General features: G+C 68.5%; 14 protein-coding genes across 14 annotated transcripts; 5 read left to right on the top strand and 9 right to left on the bottom strand.

The window, feature by feature from the left end:
* Positions 1 to 67: 67 nt before the first annotated feature.
* On the bottom strand, positions 68 to 1,771 carry MICPUN_58437 (predicted protein; the record flags this gene model as incomplete). Its single annotated transcript, XM_002502010.1, has 1 exon — positions 68 to 1,771. The coding sequence occupies one exon, from the start codon at positions 1,769 to 1,771 to the stop codon at positions 68 to 70; it is 1,704 nt and encodes a 567-aa protein (XP_002502056.1).
* A 110-nt stretch (positions 1,772 to 1,881) lies between these two features.
* Positions 1,882 to 3,390, bottom strand: CTPA (photosystem II D1 protease; the record flags this gene model as incomplete). Its single annotated transcript, XM_002502009.1, has 1 exon — positions 1,882 to 3,390. The coding sequence occupies one exon, from the start codon at positions 3,388 to 3,390 to the stop codon at positions 1,882 to 1,884; it is 1,509 nt and encodes a 502-aa protein (XP_002502055.1).
* A 203-nt stretch (positions 3,391 to 3,593) lies between these two features.
* Positions 3,594 to 3,917, top strand: MICPUN_58435 (predicted protein; the record flags this gene model as incomplete). Its single annotated transcript, XM_002502389.1, has 1 exon — positions 3,594 to 3,917. The coding sequence occupies one exon, from the start codon at positions 3,594 to 3,596 to the stop codon at positions 3,915 to 3,917; it is 324 nt and encodes a 107-aa protein (XP_002502435.1).
* A 46-nt stretch (positions 3,918 to 3,963) lies between these two features.
* HLIP (high light induced protein like protein) lies at positions 3,964 to 4,847 on the bottom strand. Its single transcript, XM_002502008.1, has 2 exons — positions 4,735 to 4,847; positions 3,964 to 4,433 (listed from the first exon to the last, which is right to left on the bottom strand). The coding sequence occupies exons 1-2, from the start codon at positions 4,808 to 4,810 to the stop codon at positions 4,099 to 4,101; spliced, it is 411 nt and encodes a 136-aa protein (XP_002502054.1). The 5' UTR covers positions 4,811 to 4,847; the 3' UTR covers positions 3,964 to 4,098.
* Positions 4,848 to 5,055: 208 nt separating this feature from the next.
* MICPUN_58433 (predicted protein) lies at positions 5,056 to 7,572 on the top strand (the record flags this gene model as incomplete). The annotated part of the gene is made up of 1 exon (XM_002502388.1): positions 5,056 to 7,572. The coding sequence occupies one exon, from the start codon at positions 5,056 to 5,058 to the stop codon at positions 7,570 to 7,572; it is 2,517 nt and encodes an 838-aa protein (XP_002502434.1).
* Positions 7,573 to 7,739: 167 nt separating this feature from the next.
* MICPUN_58432 (predicted protein) lies at positions 7,740 to 8,969 on the bottom strand (the record flags this gene model as incomplete). The annotated part of the gene is made up of 1 exon (XM_002502007.1): positions 7,740 to 8,969. The coding sequence occupies one exon, from the start codon at positions 8,967 to 8,969 to the stop codon at positions 7,740 to 7,742; it is 1,230 nt and encodes a 409-aa protein (XP_002502053.1).
* Positions 8,970 to 9,226: 257 nt separating this feature from the next.
* MICPUN_100418 (predicted protein) lies at positions 9,227 to 11,956 on the top strand (the record flags this gene model as incomplete). Its single annotated transcript, XM_002502387.1, has 1 exon — positions 9,227 to 11,956. One exon carries the CDS (start codon positions 9,227 to 9,229, stop codon positions 11,954 to 11,956), a length of 2,730 nt encoding a protein of 909 aa, XP_002502433.1.
* Positions 11,957 to 12,046: 90 nt separating this feature from the next.
* On the bottom strand, positions 12,047 to 12,979 carry MICPUN_67699 (predicted protein; the record flags this gene model as incomplete). The annotated part of the gene is made up of 1 exon (XM_002502006.1): positions 12,047 to 12,979. A coding segment is annotated over one exon (933 nt), but the record flags the coding sequence as incomplete, so codon positions are not given.
* A 1,412-nt stretch (positions 12,980 to 14,391) lies between these two features.
* On the top strand, positions 14,392 to 15,336 carry MICPUN_58429 (mitochondrial carrier family; the record flags this gene model as incomplete). The annotated part of the gene is made up of 1 exon (XM_002502386.1): positions 14,392 to 15,336. The coding sequence occupies one exon, from the start codon at positions 14,392 to 14,394 to the stop codon at positions 15,334 to 15,336; it is 945 nt and encodes a 314-aa protein (XP_002502432.1).
* Positions 15,337 to 15,480: 144 nt separating this feature from the next.
* MICPUN_58428 (predicted protein) lies at positions 15,481 to 16,833 on the bottom strand (the record flags this gene model as incomplete). The annotated part of the gene is made up of 1 exon (XM_002502005.1): positions 15,481 to 16,833. One exon carries the CDS (start codon positions 16,831 to 16,833, stop codon positions 15,481 to 15,483), a length of 1,353 nt encoding a protein of 450 aa, XP_002502051.1.
* A 174-nt stretch (positions 16,834 to 17,007) lies between these two features.
* On the top strand, positions 17,008 to 18,432 carry MICPUN_81968 (predicted protein; the record flags this gene model as incomplete). Its single annotated transcript, XM_002502385.1, has 2 exons — positions 17,008 to 17,934; positions 18,043 to 18,432. The coding sequence occupies 2 exons, from the start codon at positions 17,008 to 17,010 to the stop codon at positions 18,430 to 18,432; spliced, it is 1,317 nt and encodes a 438-aa protein (XP_002502431.1).
* Positions 18,420 to 19,179, bottom strand: MICPUN_108226 (predicted protein). The gene has a single exon (XM_002502004.1). The coding sequence runs from the start codon at positions 19,161 to 19,163 to the stop codon at positions 18,549 to 18,551; it is 615 nt and encodes a 204-aa protein (XP_002502050.1). The 5' UTR covers positions 19,164 to 19,179; the 3' UTR covers positions 18,420 to 18,548.
* A 227-nt stretch (positions 19,180 to 19,406) lies between these two features.
* LHCQ (chlorophyll a/b-binding protein) lies at positions 19,407 to 20,588 on the bottom strand (the record flags this gene model as incomplete). Its single annotated transcript, XM_002502003.1, has 1 exon — positions 19,407 to 20,588. The coding sequence occupies one exon, from the start codon at positions 20,586 to 20,588 to the stop codon at positions 19,407 to 19,409; it is 1,182 nt and encodes a 393-aa protein (XP_002502049.1).
* A 639-nt stretch (positions 20,589 to 21,227) lies between these two features.
* Positions 21,228 to 21,591, bottom strand: MICPUN_108225 (predicted protein). The gene has a single exon (XM_002502002.1). The coding sequence runs from the start codon at positions 21,580 to 21,582 to the stop codon at positions 21,316 to 21,318; it is 267 nt and encodes an 88-aa protein (XP_002502048.1). The 5' UTR covers positions 21,583 to 21,591; the 3' UTR covers positions 21,228 to 21,315.
* Between the last annotated feature and the right edge of the window lie 12 nt (positions 21,592 to 21,603).

Genomic DNA, 21,603 nt, shown 5'->3' with positions numbered 1-21,603 from the left:
GTCCGTCGACGAAAGCGCGCTGAGATCAGCTAAGAATCAGTCCTCCTCACGCGTCACCCTCTCGTCGTCAGTCGAGGTCGAGGATCCGCGCCGACCTCGCGGCTACCCGCGCGTGCCCTCCCTCCTTCGCCCTCCTCGCCCCGACGGTCGCGCCCCTCGTCGACAGCCGCGCCGCCTCGTCGCCAGCCGTGCGCGGCCTCGCGTCGCGTCCCGTCGCGCCGGATGGGCTTCCAGAGACCGTCCGGACGCCATCGAAAGGGCTTCCAGAGACCGTCCGGACCCCACCGAAAGACGATCCCCGCCTGGCCCCCGAGAAGACCGACTTTTTCCCGAGCGCACTCGCGTCGAACGCGTGTTTGGCGGCGAAGGTTCCCGCGGGGCAGCACGCGTCAAAATCTCCACAGCAGTCGCCGAAGGACGAGCAATCGGCGTCGCAGCAGCAGTTCGGGTCCTCCTCCCCGGGGAAGTATATGCACAGGCCGCACTCGCCGACGCAGGTGAAGGCGGGATCGGCCACGCCGGGGCACTGACCCCCGGGGGTGGGCGCGGGGGGCGGCGGCGGCGACGACGACGTCGCGGGCGGCGGGGGCGGTTTGGTAAAGGTCGCGGGCGGCGGCGACGGCGCCCACGAGTACGGCGGCGGCGCCTTCCACGTGGGCGCGGGCGGGATCGGGGGCCAGCCGGGGTGCGGGCCCCCGGGGTTCGGGTGCCCGCCCGGTCGGTTCGGGACGGGGTTCCAGCCGAACCCCGGCGGCGCGACGACGATGAAGTGTTGAAGCACCGATTTGAACGCCACGAAGAGCAGCGCGACGCGCGCGGAGACGACGAAGAAGTTACCGGTCAGCGCCGCGGTGGTCGCCACGGCGGCGGTGGTTGCGGCGGCGGTGGATGCGGCGGCGGCGGCGGTGGTGGTCGCGGCGGTGGACGCGGCGGCGGCGGTGGACGCGGCGGTGGACGCGGCGGCGGTTGCGGCGGCGGTGGACGCAGCCGCCCCCGCCCCCGTCGCCGCCGCGGAGATCCCGGACCAACCCCCGGTCCACCCTCCGAGCGCGTACGCGTACGCGGCGCGCGCGCGCGTCTCCGCGTCCCCTCCGGAACCCGCGGCGGCGGCGATGCCCGCGCAGAACCGCCGGCCCGGTGAGGAGTTTTGGTTTTGGCCGGCGGAGGACGTTTGGGGTTTGAAGCCCTCCGCGTCGCACGCTCGCTCGCACCTGCCGCACGCCCTCGTCATCTCCCAGTCGTCCGCCGTCTTCGTCCCACCCGGGGGTGCCGACGCGCAGATCTGCTCGCAGACCGGCCACACGCACGCGTCCATCGCCGTCGTTAACGTCGACCCGGGCCCGGCGTCGGTGAGTTCGCAGACGAAGAGCTCGTTCGGGTCGCCGAGGCGTCGGTCGCAGAGGAAGGCTTCCTGCGCGGGGACGCAGCGCAGCGCGGTGGCGTCGGCGCCGGCGTCGTCGGCGCCCCTCACGCGGTGCATGGACGCCGCCTGGATGTCCCACAGCGCCCTGGTGACGCATCGATCGGCGGTCGAGTTCGGGTAGGTGGCGGCACGCCGCGCGCCGGGTCTGGGTCGTAACTCCCCGGGGAGTTGGAAGCAGAGCGTCCTGTCAGTCGCCGCGGTCGGGTTCACCAGGGCGAGCAGCAGCAGCAGTCGAAGGAAGGCGACGAGCCCCGCCAGTCTGGCCGCGTCGCGCATCTTTCTAAAGAGATCCACTACAGAGCGATTCGCTCCGTTCACCTTGCGGCGACCTCTGCCCCGCGGCGCCATGGTCTTGTGAGGACCTTGTGAGCCCCGTGGTCTCCCTCGTTGTTGCGACTTTCTCAAAAAAATAGATGATACTGTTGACTATGATACGACAGCCGCTCTCGCCGCTCTCGTCATCGCGGAAACAGCGCTTTCGCGACGCCCTCGTCCGCGGCGACGACGGCGCAAAACGCCCCCGGCTCGGTCGGCAACGCGGACTCCTGCCCGTCAGCTCCACTCACCACGGGCAACGGCGCGTCTGGGCGAATCCCCACCTTGTTGATGTCCGCGCCAGACGGGGTCTGGTACCGCGCCACCGTCACGGACACCGCGCTCCCGTCGGTGAGGGGCACGACGGTCTGAATGAGCCCCTTGCCGAACGTCGCGGTGTCGCCGAGGATGGCGGCGCGCTTGTTGTCCCTCAGCGCCCCCGCGAGCACCTCCGACGCGCTCGCCGTTCCCTTGTCCACCAGCAGCGTCAGCGGCGCATCCGGCGCGAGCGTCTTGACCCCATCCGTCTCGAACACGTCCCTCACGCCGTCCGAGTCGGCGATCAAAACGATGCCGGCACCCCTGCGCATGAACGTGTTCGCAATCTCCAGCGCGCCCGGGAACAACCCGCCCGAGTTGGACCGCAGATCCAGCACGAACGCGTCGGCGCCGTTCTCGAGACCGCTTCTCACCGCCTCCGCGACTTTCGCGCCCGAGAGCTGGTTGAACGTCGTCAGCCGAACGTACTCCATCTTCGTCCCGGTGCCCGCCGCGGGGGAACAGAGCTGCGCGCGCACGGGCACCAGCGCGTAACTCCGCCGCGTGATCCGAACCGCGACGTCCTCGCCGCCGCGCCGGAGCGAGACGTCCACCTCGGACGACGCCGGGCCCTGCAACGCGTCGGCGACTTCGTACAGGGAGAGGCCCGCGACGGGTCGGCCGTCCACGGCGGTGATCCTGTCCGCGGGTCGCACCCCCGCCTCGTCCGCGGGCCCGCCCGGTGTCGGAGCGACCACCACGATCTCCGCGTCGCTCTCGCCGTACGCCATCTCCACGCCGACGCCGGTGATGTTGGCGCTCATGGTGCTCTCCGAGAGCGACGCGTACTTCTCCGGCTCGAGGAATCGCGTGAACGGGTCGTCCAGCTTGGCGAGCATCGCGCGGATCGCGTCGTAGGTCTGGTCGATGGAGTCCATGGGCGTGCGCTTCACCGTCTCCTCGCGGTACTTGAACCACGAAACGCCGTTGAACGTCTTGTCCACGTACGCCTTGTCCACCGCGCGCCACGCCTCCAAAAACAGCAGGTTGTTGGCGGTGATGGCGTCCGCCGGGGGTGCCGCGAAACCGCCCGCGCACGCCGCCACCGCCGCCGCCGCCGCCGCCGCCGCCGCGCCGCGCCGCGCGCGCGCGAACAGGCGGGAGGACAGAGCGTCCCGGCGCGCGTCCGCGTCGCGAGCTTCGGACGCGCCGATGAGGTCTTCGAACGCCTCGGCGTCGCCGTCGGTGGTTTCGAGGACGCGCCCGCGATGGGCGGTCCCGAGGCTTTTCCTCGCGGGTCGCGATGCGCGCGCCGCGACCCGCGCGCGACAGGGAAGGGCCCGCGCGCGCATCCCCGCGGGGAGCACGACAGGCGCAGAGGCGGCGCGATGCATCGCGGCGAGACGCAGGGGTGCGAGTCGGGTGTGTTAAAAATAGCGCTATCCGTCCGGGATATAATACCAGGAGTTGCCGATTTGGCACCCCACGTTCGTCACACCGACACCGCGCGAGTGTGCCAGCCCCGACGTCGCCCCGACCGACACCCCCATTCAGCGTCCTCGCATTCTCGAGTAGTCGAACGAAGACGTCGTGCGCCATGTCCGGGGTGTTCTGCCTGTACATCAGGGTCAAGCTCAAGACGGACGCGATCGCGGAGTTTCTGGAGCGATGGGGCAAGCTCGCCTCTCACGTCAGGGCGAACGAGCCCGAGACGTTGTCCTACGAACTGTGCAGGAGCGACCAGAACGAGGACGAGTTCATGATCGTGGAGAGGTACCCGAGCCGCGCGCAGCTCGAGGATCCCCATCAAACGTCCGAGGAGTTCAAGGCTTTCAAGGAGTGGTGGACCTCGAGCGGGGTGGTGTTGGAGAAGAGCGGCATGTCTTGCGTCGAGACCGGCGTGGGGTACATGTCAAAGTGAGAGGAAGACGGGAGACGAGGCGGATCGACGAGCACGACGTTGTGTGTGATATGATCCGCGATACTATTACATTTCGCCTTGCTTGCGCTAAGGTTTGCCCGGACAAGCCGCTCGAGCCCGGACAGACCGATTCAACCCTTCACCCGCCGACACACTGTATCGTCGGCGCCCGCCGACTGTCTTAATCGTAAATGTCGGCGATGCCGAGGACGGAGATGGTGAGCTTGATCTGATCGATGAAGTCCACGCCGGTGGCGTACTCCGTCATCATGCCCACGAGGAGTCCGAACATGGTCCACCTGCCGTTGTTGATCTCGTTCTTGGGCGTCCATCCAAACACCTGCGAGTCCTCCACAGCCTGATCGTACGCCTGCTGCTTGAAGAACTTGACCATCTCCTTCGCCTTGCGACGCTGGTACTCCACGGTCACCCCGCCCTCCTTGAGCATCTGCTTGGTCTCGGCCACCACGTCAGTCTCCGTGGCGTTCATCACGGCGGACATGCGCTTGCCGCGGACTGTCGAGAATGGGAAAAAGGAGCCGGGGCCGTCAGCGGCGGGGACGAGAGTTTGGATAAATGTGCGGCTGGCGCGCGGGGAGCGGCGCGCGCGCTCGCGCCGGAACGCTCCGGTTCGGAAGCGTCGCCCGGTGCGAAGCGCTTGGAAGACACGTGCTCGAAGGTTCGCGCGATCGCGCGGACGAATCGAGACGCCGGATCCGCGACGGAGACCGCGCTCCGCGGGACGCGCGGGCAGCCTCTTATATCCATCCGGGCGGGGCGACGATCGGTCGAGAGTCTTCCGGGCGGGGCGACGCACCGGCGCGCCTGTTGCCGAGGAGCGAGAGGCGGGGAGCGGTGGCGGGGACGCCGCGAATCTGGGCGACGCAGGCCATCGTGTTTGGGTTTCTTCCTTCGACGCTTCGTGAGGAGACGGCGACGCGCGTTGTGGCCGCACGGTCGGGTTGTTTGGTGGAAAAGGCCCGCCCGAGCTCGTTTCCTATGCGGACACGTCGACGGTTTTGGTCGGTCGTAACCAAAAATGCGCGGTCGGACAAGGAGAAGAAAACCAAAAAGCTCGAAAGCGCGGTCCTACTCGGAAGAGAATTGCGCACGCGCCACGGCCGGGGTGTTGGGGGCGATGGCGACGGGCGACGCCTCCCCGCGGGGCTTTTACAGCGCCGAGGCGGCGGACGAAGACCGCGTTTGGAGGCGCCACGCGCGGGCGCCGGAGCTCGAGTCGACGACGGCGCGGTTCCGCGCGGCGGACCTCGCGGGCGACCTGCCGAAGATCCCGCGCCCGGAGTCGAGGTGCGTCGCGGGCACGACGTGGTCGGGTTCGCGCGGCGCGTGCGTCGCCGACGCGATCGACGCGCGATACGGCATCTCCGCGGCGTCGACCGGCGGCGGCGGTGGCTTCGACTTTCGCGCGCACTTCCCGGCGGTGCTCTCGCTGCTCCTCGCCTTCTCCGTGTGCGTCGTCGTCGTCGCGACGTCGCTCCTGCTCGCCTTTGCGCTGGCGCGCGCGGGATCCCTCGTCCTGGCGCGCGGGGCTCGGAGGATCAAGAAGATCGCGAGGAGGGTGCAGGAGGATATGACGCGGAAGATGAAGGAGGCGGACGATCCGGCGCGCTCGCGGCGCGCGGGGTACGCGGCGGCCGCCGCCGCGACGATCGGCGCGCTCGCCGAGATCTGCGCCCGACTCCTCGGGTGGATACACGACAGGCTCGACGAGACCTACGCGCGCACGCACGCGACGTCGCGCGTCCCCGCGTCGCCCACCCCCGCGTCCCAAGGCGACGACAACGTCGATCCCCCGCGCGGCGTCGAGCTCGGCGCCATCGTGGGCGCGGCGCTCGCGGCGCACGTCCCCACCGGTACAGGCGGGTTGGACCGCGAGCGGCTGCGATCGTGCGCGACCCAGATGGCGCGAGCCCTGGCGCGACGCCTCGTTCGGGGCGGGGCGCGCGGAGCGGCGGCGACGGCGACGGCGGCGGATGAGGAGGAGTTCGCGGGCGCGTTCGTGGGCGCGTGCGAGCTGGCGTGGCGCGAGGGCGCGGGAACGTCGAGGGTTCAAACCCCGACGGGGACGAAAAAGAAGAAGAAGATTGGCGAACCGCGAGCGAGCGCCGAGCCCGGCGACGGCGCCGGCGAATCGAGGAGCTCGTCGACGACGTCCTCGCCCGTCGTCGTCGAGGCGTCGACCGTTACCGGAAACGGTTCCCGAAACGGTTCCCCTTCCGGTGCGACGGGGAGCGCGTCGACCACGACGTCCGACGACAAGCCCATGCGCCCGGCGACTCACCGACCGGTGACGGGGCGGAACGGCCGGGCGACGCGAACGACAAACGAAGAGGGCGTCACGCACGAGGGCTCACCGGGAGGGAGCTGGTTCCAGGGACTCGCGAAGACGTGGGAGACGATGACGACGGGGCCCGCGGAGCACGCGACCGCCGCCGACGACGACGCCGCCGAAGCCGGCGGCCGAGGAAAGAAAAAGAATGACAATGGCGACAACCCCGGACGACGAGACGACCGGAAGCGATCGTCCGAGTGGGATTCCGACGACGAAGACGAAGACGAAGACGATGAGGTCTCCGGGTCCGTCACGACGTCGCCCACGAAGACTTCCTCCTGGGGCCTCGCGCTGCCCGGCGTCGGCGGGTCTCCTCGTCGCGCCATGCGATCCATCATGCGCGTCGCGTCGGCCGCGGATGATAAGCAGCTGCGGGTGCTGGACATGGCGGTTCGCATGCGCGAGGTGCTCTCTTCGGAGCGCGCGAACGCGCTCGCGGAGAAGCGACTGACGCTCTCCGCGAGGGCGTTGGAGGCGCAGCGACTGAACCTGGACGTCGCGCACGAGGCGAACGAACTGCACTCGGAGGCGAACACCATCGCGCGATCGAGCCTCGAGCGCAAGGACGTCGCCGCGCGCAAAGCCGAGGCGGAGAAGGCGCTCGGGGAGACCCGCGCGGCGCTGGCGGACGCTTTCTACGCCGGACTGGTGGTGGTGTTGTGCACGACGCTCGCGGGGGGTTGGCGCAGGGCGATGGCGGCGCTGGACTCGGTCATTGGCGTGTGTCCGAGGCCCGCGGGCGGGACCGGTTTCTCCGGCGCGGCGTGGGCCATCGTGGGCGGCGGCCCCGGCCCGCTGGACTACGCGTGGTGCGTGACCCGCGCCTTTGTCAGGGCGGCGTGGGGCGGGCTTTTACTCCTGTTTGTCGGGTGGAAGCTCCTCCAGTACAACGTGGTGACCAACTACCAGAGCGCGCCCGCGTTTGTGCTGCTGGTGGTGCTCGGCGGCGGATGCGGGCAGCTCGGTCGGAGCGCGGTGGACTCGTTGGGTGGGGACGGGGATTTGTGGCTGCGCATGTGGGGCGGGTACATGTGTGCAGCGGCGGCGTGCACGTGGAGGGCGGATTTCGTGACTTCGGCGTGTCGCAAGATTGGTCCATTCGGCCGGTTGGTTTTTTACGCAGCCTTCGGCGCGGTGGCTCCCTTTTGCGTCGGCGCGGCGCCGTTCGAGGACACCTTCGGCGCCTTTGCAGAGTCGCTCATAGATCGCGCGATGTTCTGGGGGGAGACGGTGGTACGAGCCGTCGAGGACGCCGGCGACATCATCGGCTTTGGGTTCCTCTGGGGCCCCGCCGGGCGCTGACGACGAAAACGAGGGAGAGACGGAGAGAGAGGGAGGGAGAGGCATCAACAGACGGACAAACGGCGAACGATCGATTCGTGCTTGAACGATTCAATCTCCGGCGACGTTTCGCAGTCGCCGGGATCGCATTCGACCCGACCCACCCGACCCCTTAGCGTCTTTGCGGGTCACCCCCGCGTGGTTCGCAACTCGCGCAGTTTTCGCTCGAGCTCCTCGACGCGGTCCAGCGCCTCCCGCTCCCTGTTCTGCGCCTCCACGAGCATGGGCCTCAGCGTCCCCTCGCCCCCCTTCTCCTCCAGCTCCAGCAGCGTCTCCTCGTACGCCGCCTCGAGCTCCTCCGTCCGTCCCTGCTCCTCCGCGATGATCGCCGCGGCTTCTTCCCGCACGGCGTCCAGTCGAGCCTGCGACTCGCGCATCTGCCGCTGCAGCGCGTCGTTACGAGCGAGCAGCGCCTCCCGATCCGCCTGTAGTGCGCTGAACGACTCCTCCGTCTGTCGCTGCAGCGCCAGCACCGCCTCCTCCCCGGCCGCGATCTCCTCCTCGAGCGCCGCGTTCGCCTCCTCCAGCGCCGTGGCTTTGGCGCTCGCCCGGTCCCTCGCCAGCTGTGCGGCCGCGAGCGTCCGTTCGAGCTCCTCGTGCCTCGCGGACAGCTCGCGCCTTCGTGCCTCGGCGTCGTTCACCTCGCGCTCCTTCGCCGCGATCTGCGCGCCGAGTTGAGCGTTTTGGTCGTTGAGCGACTCGACTTTGGCCTCCGTCTGCGCGAGCCGCTTGGCTTTGGCATCCACCTCCTTCTCCAGGATTCGCCTCGATTCGTTGACCACCTCGAGCTCGGCGTCCTTGTCCGCGAGTCTCGCCGCGGCGTCCTCCACGGCGTGCGCGAGGGATTCCTTCTCGACGCGTAAGGAGTCGCGCTCGGCGTTGAGATCGTTGAACGCCTTGCGCTGCGCCTGCACGCGCGTCTTCGCCGCGGACACGTTCGCGTGCGAGTCCCGAACCATCCCGAGCATCGATCCGGTAAAGTCGTACGCGCTCTTGCTCTGGCGCTCGGTGCTCCGCGTCAACTCCTCCGTCCCCGCCAGCAGCATCGCGTCGGTCCTCGCGAGACCCTCGGTGAACTGCGAGAGCTGCGCCTGCAGCCTGGACGCCGCGTTGGCGATGCGTCCGGGCGAGGGCGTCGCCGCCCCGCCGGTCGATCCGGGGGAACCTCCCGCGGACGACCCGGGCTCGGGGCTGCCGCCCCCGTCGAGCGTCGGGGCGGGCACGCGCGGCCGGAACGCCGTAACGCCGGGGGGCTTGACGATCGTCTTGACCGCATCGGCCGAAACGTTGTTGGACGGCGGGACGGAATCCGCCGCCGCGACCTGCCGGGCCGCCTTCGCCCCGCCCTTCCCGGCCATGGTTGCCCTACTGCGCAGTGACCTTTATGATAGCCGCTGCAGGTGTTGCGCTTTTCGTGGTCGGCCGCGAGATCCAACACCCGCGGGAAACGAATGCGACGAAATCGACGGTTTATAACTTGAGGAAGCCAGATGGCCATTATTACACAAGCAAATAGTCACAACTTTTTGTGAAACGAAGCTCCGTCCGTTTCGACACCTTTCGTTGTTTGTTTCCCCTCGCTCCACATCCGGCGACGACCGCGGCGGGGCACGGGATGGGGAAGAAGGGCAAGAAGAAGCCGCCGGCGCCGCCGGCCGTCTCTTTGCCCAGTGAACCCCCCGGGTTACCCCCCCCGGTCGCCACGCATGCCGGCATCGCGACGGATACGCCCCGAACGGAGGCGTCGTCTTGGCCGAGCACGCCGGGCAGCTCGTGGTTGCCGCCATCGGCGTCGCGCGCGACCGCGTTCGAGCGCGCGCTCGCGGAGGCTGGAATGGACGAGGAGGCGGGAACGGCGGACGCCGATGTCGTCGCGCCCGTCGCGGAGAAGGAGCCGGCGTCGGGGTCGACGACGCCGGCATCGGCACCCGAACCCATGGTCGACGCCGGCGACGCCACGGACGTCGCCAATCTCCGAGCCAGGCTCGAGGCCGCCGAGTCCCGCTTGGAAGCCTTGCGCGCGGATTTCCACTACAACCTCGCGCTCCTCAAGGACAGGGACGCGGAGCTGGAGGCCCAGGACGAGAAGATCGCGTCCCTCGAGCGCGCCATCGCGCAGCGCGACGTCGCGGCAGCCGACCTCGACGCCCGGCTCGTCGCGACCACCGCCGAAAAGTCCGCCCTGCCAGCCGCGGTGGACCGCGCGAAGGAGGAGGCCGAGTCGACCGCGTCGCACGACGACGCCGTTCGCTCTATCCGCGCGACGCACGCCGCAGAGCTCGAGACGGAGCGGCGGCTTCGCGACGAATCAATCGCCGAAGCGAATACCCGAGTCGAAGCCGCGAATACCCGCGCCCACGCCGCCGAACGCGACGCACGGCTGGCCGCTGACGCGCGGTGCGTCGCGGTACGAGCCGAGGCTGAGGCGCGGGTGCGGCGGGCGACGGAGCGCGTGGAGGAGGTTGAGCGTGAACGCGATCGGCTGGCGGAGACGAAACAGCGGCTGCTCGACGAGTACGAGGAAAAGTGCGAGAAGCTGGTGGCGTCGATGCGGGACGTCGAGGCGCACTTCGAGTCGGTGCAGGACGACCGCGAACGGGCGGAGCGGGAGCGGGCGGCGTCCGAGGAGACGTGGCGATCGCGCGTTCGCGCGTTGGAGGGTGAGCTGGAAAAGGCGCGGGAAAAAGAGGCGGACGCTCGAGCCATCGCGGAGCGGGAACGCGACGAACGCGTGCGCGTTGCGACGCGTGAACTGGCAGAGAAGGCGTCGGAGCTGGAGCGTGAGGCGACGCGCCTCGCGTCGGAGAACGAACGGCTGGGTGAATCGCTGGCGCGCGCGGAGGGGCGCGCGGACGCGGCGGAGACGCGGCTGGCAGAGGAGCGGGAGAGGTTGGAGACACAGCTGGCAGAGGAGAGGGAGAGGTTGGAGACGGAGCTCAAGGCGCAGCGGTCGGCGGTGGACGAGTTGAGCGCGACGCACGCGAAGGAACACGCGATGCTTCGCGCGAGGGCGGAGAGCGCCGAGGCGGCGTTGGAGGAGTTGCGGCGGGCGTACGCCGCCAGGTCGCTCGCGGCGGCGGCGGTGCCGGCGGTGGATTCGAAAGCCTCCTCCCCGGAAGCGGAAGACCTACCCGAAGATCTACCGGAGGCGGATGGCGTCGCGACCGAAGACCCGGACCCACCCGAACGGAATCCGACGGAAGAGACGCGCGGCTCGGAGACGAAGGGGTGGACGGAGGTCGATCCCGGGACGGAGACGAATCGGCGCGGAGACGAACCGGCACGAACCGAGAAGGGTGAGGAGTACTGGCTCGAACGGTTCGACGCGGCGGCGCGAGCGGTGTCCGCCGCGATCGCGTCCCTTCCGGAGCCCGCCCCGGATCGATGCCGAGAGACAAAGGGTCCGGCCGGGGGTGTCGAAGAGGCGGGTGGGATGCGGCTTCGCGAGCGGATGCGCGCGCTTCGCGCCAGCCTATCCGCGACTCGCGTCGACGCGGGAACCCCGGCTCCGATTGATACCGCCGGGAAGGCGAAGAAGAAGAAGAAGACGACAAAGAAGAAGAAGGCCTCGTCGCCTCAACCGCGACAACGTCGATCGTCGCCGTCGCCGTCGCCGTCGCCGTCTGGATCGTCGGGTCCCAAGAAACTCAAGAATCTCGAGAAGGCGCTGAGGGCGCTCAAGGCCAGGCCGAGAGTGGCAAAGAAGAGAGCCCAACGGAAAAGAGCGACGACGACGACGTTTGTTCGCGACGTCGAGGCGCGATCGGCTCCCATCTCGTCGTTCGCCTCGCATCGCACCGCGTTCGGCCGAACGACGACCGATCCTTTACCCGGGACGTACCGTCCATCACCCCCCCGCGCGCGCCAGGCGCTGGACCCGAGGGAGGAGGAGGCGGTGGCGCGGTTGACCCGTCCCAAATCGTCTCGGGAAGTACCCGAGCCGCCGCCGCCGCCGTTCAGACCCCGGGGATACTCCCGACCCCTCGGCGCGGTGCCGAGGCGGCCGCCGCACACGCCGTTCGAACCGCCGAGCTCGTTCCGCGCGCCGTCGCCCCCGAGCCCGACGCCGCTGGACGAGCGGGAGCTGAGCCGGTTCGAGGCGCACTGGGATAAGGAGAACGCGCGTCATCGCTACGCGTCCGCGGGTGACAAGGCGGGCGACGGTTACTTTGCGCTGAGTCCGAGGTCGAAGCGATGGACGACGAGCGCGCGGGAGGGGGCGTCGCGGGAGGGGATCGGACCGGCGAGGGATCTCATCGCGGCGGGGGAGGACAGGCTGGCGGCGCTGGAACGGAGGAGGCGCGAGCACCGAGCTCTGAGAATGGCGATGCGCTTCAACGGGTGACGTCTGGCAAAAAAACTACAATCAGCTAATTCATTCCTCCTCCTCTTCCTCCTCCTCCTCCTCCTCCTCCGCGGGCTTCTGGAACGCGCCGCGCACGTTCCACAGCAGCGAATCCTTCACCGCCCTGAACCAATCCCCCGTCTCGCCCGCGTGGCATATCGCCGGCACCGGGTACCTCCACCCCGCCACCACCAGCGACTCCCCTCGCCGCAGCTGCCGCTGCTGCTTCCCGTCGAAGCTCGCCACCGGCTCGACCCTCGCCGTCTCCGGCACCTGGATCGTGAGTATGACGCTGTCGGGGAGCACGAGGGGCCGGAAGCTGAGCGTGTGCGGGCATATGGGCACGAACAGGATGCCGGGAACCCCCGGGTGAACCATCGAGCCACCCGCGGCGAGAGCGTACGCCGTGGACCCCGTCGGCGTCGATATCATGACGCCATCCGCCAGCACCTTTGTCATCGGATTCCCGTCGACGTTGACGTCCAGGTCGATGAGCTGCGACCGCGCGCCCCTGTCGACGACGATCTCGTTGAGCACCACGTGACGCTCGCGTTCCTCGGTGCCGTCGGCTCGGACCACGTGCGCGACGAGGCGCGATCGCATCGTGAAGAAGAAGTTTCCGGCGACGACGTCGTCGATGGCTTTCGGTATCGACTCCTCGGCAAAGGCGGTGAGGAACCCCAGGGATCCCATGGCGAAGGATACCACGGGCGGGACGGCCCGGGGGAATAGGTTGCTGACCCACAGGATGGTCCCGTCGCCGCCGAGGCAGATTATGAAGTCGATCAGCCGGTCGAGGTTCGGATCGTCGTCCTGCTCCCAAGTCTCGCCGAGCCCAGTCTCCCAGTGCACGACGGGCTCGACCCAGGTCCTTATCCCCTTGCTCTGCAGGATGGCGTGCACCCTCGGCAGCATCGCGGTGGTGTTCTTGTCCTTGGGCTTCTTGATCACCAGGACGTTCCGCGGTCGGTTCTTCCAGCTGAACTGCGAGTGCGGCACCCCGCGCTGCCGAGTGCGAATAGACCGATCCGCCGGCTCCTGCACCTCGCACCCGTCGTCGTTGCACAGCAAAAGCTGGAACGGCACCTTACCCTGTTGGACCTGCGTCGAGGTACCCGGCAACCCCGGGGTGCTGCCGCGCGAGAGTTGAACGTCTCTATTGGGGACGAGTCCGCCGTCGGAGCCGCTCTGAGAGCTCTCCGAGTCATTCGCTAACGTACCCCCGTCGTTCGCTAATAAACCCCCGTTATTAAGGAACCCGCCTCGGCCGGTGCCGGGCGAGTGCATCGACAGCGACTCCACGCTGTGCGTCCGCGGGGTGCCGTAATCCTCCCCGCCGTCCCTGCCCTCGAACCCGCCGAGCCCGCCGTTATTTTTCGTGCTCGCTCGCGCCGTCTCCATCGATCGCCGCGACCCGTTCCTCGAGGAGCTCCGTTCCGGCGACGACAGCGACGATCGCGCGGCGGCGGCGGCGGCGACGTGGTTGGGTCGTGCGACGACGTCCGGGCCCGCGAGCGTCGCGCCGGCGGCGAGCTTGGCGGCGAGGGCTTCGACTCCCAAACCCGGCGCGCGGCTGAACGTGACCCTGCTCGGGGAGTCGATGGACGCGACGGACGCGACAGTTGGGGTTGGGGATTCATCTTCGAGCTCGCGCTCGCGCTCGATGCTGGCGCGTTCGGCGTCGCCCGGGGCGCCGTCGTCGCTCCCGTGCCCGTCGTCGAGCTGCGCCACCACGAGGTGGTTGGATTTGGTCCGCATCGACATGTACGAGCTCGAGCGCTTCATGCCCTCGACGGACGCGTCTTGGAGCCTCGAGACGTGGTGGTCGGCGGCCGACGCGTCGGCGACCGGAGCGGCGCCCTGCACGGTCAGCTGCGCCTGCAGCGAGCGGTTCACCTCCTCGAGCTGCGCGATGCGCGCGAGGTACGACTGCTCGTTCAGCAGAGCGTTCGCGGACCGCGTCTTGACCGCCTGCAGCGCGCGCTCGAGGGCGTCGAGGTCGCGGTCCATCGTCGCCATGATGATGGTTGGTTGACGTTGTCGCCTCGGGATTTGCCACGGGCGGTGCCCTCCCGGGAGGTCCGCTCGAACTCGCGCCCTTCACGTCGGCGCGATATCCGCGGCCCTACGACACCAACCGGATCACTCCCTCGGGCGAAACTCGGGTCGCGCTCGCGTTGCGCGCGGGCCCGAAAGTCGCGAGGCGCCGCCTACGATTCTGACGACACAGAGGAAAATCCCGAGGTGTACTTTTCCGCGTCGTCCGAGGCTCGATCCTCACACTGGATCTGTGTTGTGAACATGGGCCCCCTCCCAGGTTATCCACGGTCTCCGTACGTTTTGCTTTTGTGGATGACAGCGGCGCGCAGGTGTTACGACGACTGGCCCCCAATCGCGTCAGAGCGTCGGGCCCCTCTCCCCCATCGTCGAACGCGATGTCGGCGCCGCCCGCTTCCAAGAAGCAGGCCCCTTGGAAGGGTTTCTTGTCCGGGTCCCTCGGCGCGATGGCATCCGGCGCGGTGACGCACCCGATCGACCTGGTCAAGGTGCGGATGCAGCTGTACGGATCGACCCTCGACGGCGCCCAACACGCGGGTTCGGCCGGCGTCGCGCCGAAGGCCCCGCCGGGCATGATGCGCACCGGCTACCTCGTGGTCAAGCACGAGGGTGCGTTCGGGCTGTACAAGGGCCTGTCCGCGTCGCTCATGCGGCAGGCGAGCTTCATCGGCACCAAGTTCGGCGCGTACGATCTCCTCAAGTCGGCGGTGCCCAAAGATGCCGACGGCGGCCTCTCGTTCTGGAAGATGACGCTGTGCGGCCTGGGCGCGGGCGCGATCGGCGCCGCGGTGGGCAACCCCGCGGACCTCGCCATGGTCCGCATGCAGGCGGACGGCCGATTGCCGAAGGAACTGCGCAGGAACTACAGGCACGGCGGCGAAGCGCTCGCGCGGGTGGTGCGAGAGGAGGGAGTCTTGGCGCTGTGGCGAGGATGCGCGCCGACGGTGAACCGGGCGATGATCGTGACGGCGTCGCAGATGGCGGTGTACGATAAGAGCAAAGCCGTCATCCTGAAAGAGAGCGGCGCGAAGGACGGGCTGGCGGTGCAGACGGGGGCGTCGTTCATCGCGGGAGTCGTCGCGGCGCTCACCTCCAATCCCATCGACCTCGCCAAGTCGCGGCTGATGACGATGAAGCCAGACGCCGAGGGCCGGATGCCGTACTCGGGCACGATGGACTGCATCGTGAAGACCGCGAGGAGCGAGGGGGTGGGGGCGCTGTACAAGGGGCTCGTTCCCACCGCGGCGAGGCAGGTGCCGCTCAACATGGTGAGGTTCATCTCAATGGAGTTTATGAAGAAGCTCCTCGCCAACGTCGACTGACTCCGACGGGGGGGCGCATAGGAGCCCCTAACGTAGCCCGATTCTTTAACTCATCTTTAACCGATTGGTCCTACCGTCTACGCTTCGCTAACGATGGGGTTTCTACCCACTAGGGTTTCTATCACGTAAGATACGCGTGTGTCTTCAACGGAGGTCCACGAGCGACACGTCGTCCATGGCGCGAAAGATGAGCCTCTCCGAGCTCGACGCCGCGAGCCGGTTGAAGTGTCGGTTCTTCCGCTTCTGGTGGTTCCGTTCCCGTCGCGCCGTTCTCGCCGCCTCGACCTCGGCGCACGCCCGGCGGAACCGCTCGGCGATGGGCACGTCGTCCTCCGCGAACTTGAGCCTCCATCGAAGCGCCATCGAAGACGCCGTCGTCGCGGCGTTCTCCCCTAATAGTTTGTTTGCTCCCCTTCGATCGATCGAGGCGGCGGTGGGGGACGACGACGACGACGACGACGACGGGTGTACCCACGAACGCGGGTCGACGCGCGTGAGGTGCGCCTCGTCCAACGCGCGCGTCGGGTCCGCCTCGATCGGCGGCACAGCTGGCGACGTGTTAACGTCGTTTTCCCCGGCGAGCCACCACGGAATTCCTCGTCGGTGCGTCGTCAAACCCTCCCCCGGACGCTTCGACGCGGCGACGACGACGAGGCCGTCGTTGTCCTCGCCGCGGCCGACGCACCGCTCCGCGTACTGGCTCACGGGGCGCGGGGACGATCCGGGAGGGGACGATTCGTATCCCCGGTGAGTCACCGGACGGTGAGTCACCGGCGTCGTCCTCGCGCGACCGAAACCGATCCATCCCTCGCCCGCCACCGCCGCGAACGATGGATCCGTCACGGCGGATGCGGCGCGCAGGTGCACCTCCCTCGGCGGCGCGACGATTCGTATCCTCGGGCACTGGCGTACGATCGTCGCGCGCGTGTCCGGCCGAACGTCGGGCCACACGAGCCACTCGAGCGCCGTCGCGCGCGTGGTGGAGTCGACCTCGGCGCGCGTCTCCCAGTCGTCGACCCCGCCCCCGTCCTCGAGCCTCGGCACGATCCCCGGTATCGCTGCTTCGCACGCGGCGTTGCACGTCGCGTCGCCGCCGCATCGAAGCGTCCGGAGCCTCGGCGCCGCGCGCGCGAGGATCCTCAACCCCGCCGCGGTGACGCCGTCGCATCTGGAAAGGTCCACCGCGGTGACGTTGCGCAGCGCGCGTCGCGCCGCGAGCGCGGCGATGCCCGCGTCGGTGACGCGTCCGCCGCCGCATCCGCTCGCGTCGATGATCGTCGTGGACTCGTCCACGAGCGCGCGAAGCGCGGCGTCGTCCAGGCACCGTCTACGCCGCGCCACCGCCAGCAGCGCGTCTCTCACGTCACACGGGAGGTGCCGGAGCGACTCCCCCCCGGCGTCGACGAGCTCGTCGACGTGCCGCGCGAGGAGGTCGGCGACGATCCACTTGAGCGGCTTGGGCGCGCGCGGACGACGGGCGCGAGGGGAGTCGGTCATCGCGCCCCGACGCCGCGCGCGCGCCTGACTGTCCGATCTCGCGGTTGTTAAAGAAGCTGTCTGACGGCGGCATGCGAATCTTCTCATCAGCTGGCTAGGGTTCCCGCCGGTGCTCAGTCGCGCGATCGCAGCCGCGCCGACGTCCCCGTAATCATCGTGGCCATGGCCGCCGCGATGGACGGCTTCGGCACGGAGGGCCTCGACTTCCCCACGGAGACCAGCCTGGAGCAGTGGAAGCTCGAGCACGTCGCGCGGGACATCTACCGACGATCCGTCGCGAGCGCGCGAATCCGCGAGGAGGAAGACCCGACAGAGGAGTGCGTCGCGTGCGAGGGCGGGTGGGAGGCGTCCGTCGCGGTGCTCCACCGCGAGACGCACGTCGCGTACCTGACGAAATCCCTGAGGCACCTCAGCGCCGGGCACGTGGTGCTGGACGCGTCGCGATGCTGGCTCTGCTACTGGATCGTGCACGCGCTCGCGTTACTCGGGGAGCCGCTGGGCGACGACGCGGCGCGCGACGTCGTCGAGTTTCTCTCGCTCTGTCAGCACCCCGACGGCGGGTTCGGGGGCGGGCCGGGGCAGATGCCGCACCTCGCCCCAACCTACGCCGCCGTCGCGTGCCTGGCCGAGATCGCCACCGTCGAAGCGGCAAAATGCGTGGACCGCGCCAAGTGCGCAGCCTTCCTCGCGCGATGCAAGGATAAGAGCAGCGGCGGGTACAGGATGCACGAGGGTGGGGAGACGGACACCCGCGGGTGCTACACCGCCCTGGCGGTGGCGAGATTGCTGGGGGTTCAAGACGCGGAGGGCCTTTGCGAGGGGGTGGGCGCATTCGTGAAAATGTGCCAGACGCACGAAGGGGGCGTCGCGGGCGAACCCGGCGCGGAGGCGCACGGCGGGTACACCTACTGCGGCCTCGCCGCCGCCGTGCTCTGCGACAGCGCACACTCGCTGGACCTGCCGGAGCTGACGCACTGGCTCGCGCACAGGCAGGGCGCGGTCGAAGGGGGTTTCAACGGCCGAACCAACAAGCTCGTCGACGGGTGCTACTCGTTCTGGCAGGGCGGGGCGTTCCCGGTGCTGGAGTTGGCGTCCGGCGCGGTGTTGCGCGCGATGGGGGACGCCGAGGGGGGTGCCGAGGGGGGTGCGGAACGACGACGACGACGACGAACGGGGGGATCGGAAGGAGGGGGGAACGAAGGCGGCGAGGCGATCGCGTCGGACGCGTCGTCAAACGCGGCGTGCGCTCTGTTCCCGGCGGCGCAGCTGGCGACGCAGCCGACGTCGTCGTCGAACACGGCACCCTCGGCACCCTCGGCACCCTCGGCACCCTCGTTCTCCTCGCGCGCGCTGCAGGGGTGGTTGCTGCTGTGCTGCCAGCTCCCCAACGGCGGCATGCAGGACAAGCCCGGGAAAGGGAGGGATCACTACCACACGTGCTACTGCCTGTCCGGGCTGAGCGTCGCGCAGCACTGGGGCGCGGACGGGTTGGTGGGACCGGCGACCAACCTGTTGGAGCGGACCGATCCGCTCGTGAACGTCACCGAGGCCAGGCTCGCGGAGTGGACGCGTTTGGTGGCCCAACTGCCGAAGATTTAACTGAGCTAACTCTTAAAAGACTAAGTGTTAGCAGCGATGATGATGACATCGACCCTTCACGTCGAGAGTATCCCGCGACTCAACCGACGACTCATTAACGACTCGTTAACGACCCACTAACGCCCGAACCTGCCCCCCAACGCGGACTTCACCCGCCCCCACGCGCTCCGCTCGAACGTGCTCGGCGGCAGCGGGTGCGAGAGCAGCGCCTTTGCAAAGTCCGCCTTGTTCGTCAGTGCCACCCCGAGGTTCACCTCCACCACGGACGCGTTGGCGTACGTCGTTCCCATCTCGCGCTCGAGGTACGCGTTGAGGTACGCGTCCCGTTCCCCGAGCTTCACCTTGGACGTCGAACATATGAACCTCTCCAACACGCGCCCGAGCCATCCCCCGTCGCAGTGCACGCGCACGACGCTGGTGGCGACGCAGCCGCCGACGCCGTCGCGATCGGGACGAACCGTCTCGGTGAAGGTGAAGTCCATGTGCTCCGCGCCCATCGCCGGGACGACGCGCACGTGCCTCTCCAGGGTGACCGGATCGTAGCGCGTGTGCTCGTGGTACGCCTGCGCCTTGGCCATGAGTCTCGCGAGGACGGCGGGGAGGTTGAGTCGGGGTTCGGCGAAGGCGACGCGGGTGGTTCGTCCGTCGGGCTCGAGCGTGTCGTCGGCTCGGTACGTCCCCATGCCGAGACCGTCGACGTGGAGTCTCTCCTGGAACGGAACGTCCAGCATGAGGTCGAAGTACTCCTCCGCCGTGCAGGCGAAGCGCGAGAAGGTCCGCCACACCCGCATCGCGTCCTGACGCCCCACCCGCCGGAAGAAGCCGCGCCCGCGGGTGCCGAAGATTGTGCCGCCGACGTGGCTTTCCGTTTCCGCGGTGTTTCCAGCCGCAAATCGGAAATCGCGCGAATACGTCGCTCGCACCACAATCATCGCGACGGCCTGTTTGGCGTTAAATTAGAGCGTAAATTAAATTCAAAGAAACGCCCGAAGCTTCTCCCACGTCTCCGTCAGGTTCTCCACGGGCCCGACCCCCGTCGCCCAAGCCTGCGCGAAGCACCCCAGCATCGCCACCATCGCCAGCCGCCCGTGCTTCATCTCCGCAACCTTCTGACGCTCGAACACGGCCGCGTCCGCGCTCACTCCGAACGGATCGAACGGCGCCCCGCCGGGGTAATCCCTGTCCCCCGGCAGGTACACCCCCACGGGCACCAGCGAGTCGATGCCCACTTTCCTCGCGTACTCGGGCCCGCCCATTAAAACCAGCTGGCACGCGGCGATGACCGCCAAACCGCTGCTTCCCGCGATGTGAAACCCGCCGAGACCGAGGTAATCCAGCGCGAGGTCCGGCGAGTTCAGCTTGGCGGCGCCCACTTTCCACCACACGGGCTCGCCCAGCTCCAAGCCGCCGAATCTCGCCAGCGCCTCCGGGACGGCGGCGCCGACGACGCCGAGCATGGCCCATCGCCCGTGCAGTAGCTCCAGCTCGCGGTACCTGTCCAGATCCCCCGGGCTCCCACTCGCCAACCCGAGCGGGTCGAACCCCGCGTCGCCGCACAGCGTCCCGTCGAGATGTTCTGGGAACGGGTATCCGAATCCGTCGGGCAGAAACTTTCGCCGCGTCGGCCCGTAGTGCGCCGGCATCGTCGCCCTCGCCGCCGCCCGTTCGCGTTCCACCCGCGCCCGCTCCGCCTCGAGCTCGGGGCGTCGATCCTCGATGCTCTTCGCGAGCCCCGCCCCGAACTCGGTCTTGGAGATGGCGGTGAGGAGGACGATGGGCAGCGCTGAGAGCCCGAATTCCGCGTTTTCGACACCCGAGCGTTCGAGCACTTGAACGAGCGCGACGGCGGCGGCGACGCCGAAGGTGACGTAGAAGAGCGGGGACGAGATGAGGTCGCCGAGGGCGCTGTTGACGTCTGTTGACGATGTTGACGTCGCGATCGCCCCCGCGGGTTGGACGTCGGCGGTTGGTGAGACGATCGCGGCGGCGTTGTTGACAGTCTCCCTCTCGGTTTTCGTCTCGGTTTTCGTCTCCGTCTCCGTCTCGGTCTCGGGCTCGGGTGTGGGCTCGGGCGGGTGGGTCTTGGAGAGGCCCGATCCCGGGGGCTTCGGGCGGGTGCTCCAGTGCGCCTCCGCGGCGGCCGCGGCGGCGGCCATCTCGGCCTTGACGTCGGCGTAAGGGACGTAGAGCCTGTCGTTGCGCGACGACAGTTGGGCCGGCGCGGGTTTCGCCTTCTTGCTCCACACGCTCTCGTCGGATGGCAAGACACCGATGGCTTTCGCCATCTCCGGGAAGGCGAAGAGGCCTCCGCCGACGATCAAGGCGAACGTCGCGCCGGAGAGCATGACGTCATACAAGCCGGGATCAGCGGCGGGCTGGCTCCCCTTGGACACCACCGCCTTCTTGCCGCCCTTCTTGGCGTTCGCGGAGTCCGCCTTAGAATTGGCGCCCTTCTTGTTGTTTGTTGCACCGATTTGCGCCAGCTCCGTCGGCGATCGACCGTGCGACGGCAGGCAGGGCTCGGCGAGGTCGGCGACGGACATGCCGTTCGGAGACGAGGCGATCGCGGCCACTCGCAGGCGCCGGGGGCGCCGGGTGACGCGCGGGGCGGCGCCGGGGGCACGAAGCGCGAGCCCGAAGGCGAGCGCGTTCATGGTGGATCAATTTCTGATTGCTTTGGTTTGGCGCGCGGTCGAACCCGTTTTTACCCGCTTGGCGCCCTGTGCGTCACTCGTTTGGGGTGGATTTTATCCGTTTCGTTCCTTGACTGTTTGGTCATATCGCGACCGACGAATTCGAGATACAGCGTCTAACCGACATTACAACTTGCTTTCTACACTATTTACGTGTTGGTATAAATGGATTTCCGTCCCTCCGTGCCCTTCAGAAGTTCCGGTTGAACTTCGCTTCCCAAGCCCAGATGGACGCGAAGCACAGCGCCCCTCCCCCGACGAGGAAGCCGATGGCGGAGACGAATCGAGCGTTCGCGAGCTCCGCGCGCGACGGCAGGCCGACCGTTCCTTTCCCCGGCTGCACCTCCACCGCCGCACCGTGAGCGTGCTTGTGCCCCCCGGAGATCTCCGCGATCTGCATTGGAGCTCCTCGTCTGTGCGATGACAGGACCGGCTTGGCGAGGTCGGAGACGGACATCGACGGCGCGGCGGCCGCGAC

Source organism: Micromonas commoda, chromosome 5 (genome assembly GCF_000090985.2).
Source record: "Micromonas commoda chromosome 5, complete sequence".
In the NCBI taxonomy this organism is placed as follows: domain Eukaryota; kingdom Viridiplantae; phylum Chlorophyta; class Mamiellophyceae; order Mamiellales; family Mamiellaceae; genus Micromonas; species Micromonas commoda.
The sequence above is the reverse complement of the archived record's forward strand: the minus strand, read 5'-3'. Positions and strand labels throughout refer to the sequence as shown.

Bases quoted from the DNA above. Each gene is read 5' to 3' on its own strand.
- MICPUN_108226 (XM_002502004.1), bottom strand. From the start codon at position 19,163: ATGCTGGACGTTCCGTTCCAGGAGAGACTCCACGTCGACGGTCTCGGC.
- MICPUN_108225 (XM_002502002.1), bottom strand. From the start codon at position 21,582: ATGTCCGTCTCCGACCTCGCCAAGCCGGTCCTGTCATCGCACAGACGA.
- HLIP (XM_002502008.1), bottom strand. From the start codon at position 4,810: ATGGCCTGCGTCGCCCAGATTCGCGGCGTCCCCGCCACCGCTCCCCGC. The intron at 4,434-4,734 runs GTGCGTCGCCCC...CATTCTCGACAG, and splicing joins CCTCGGCAACAGGCGCGCCG to TCCGCGGCAAGCGCATGTCC.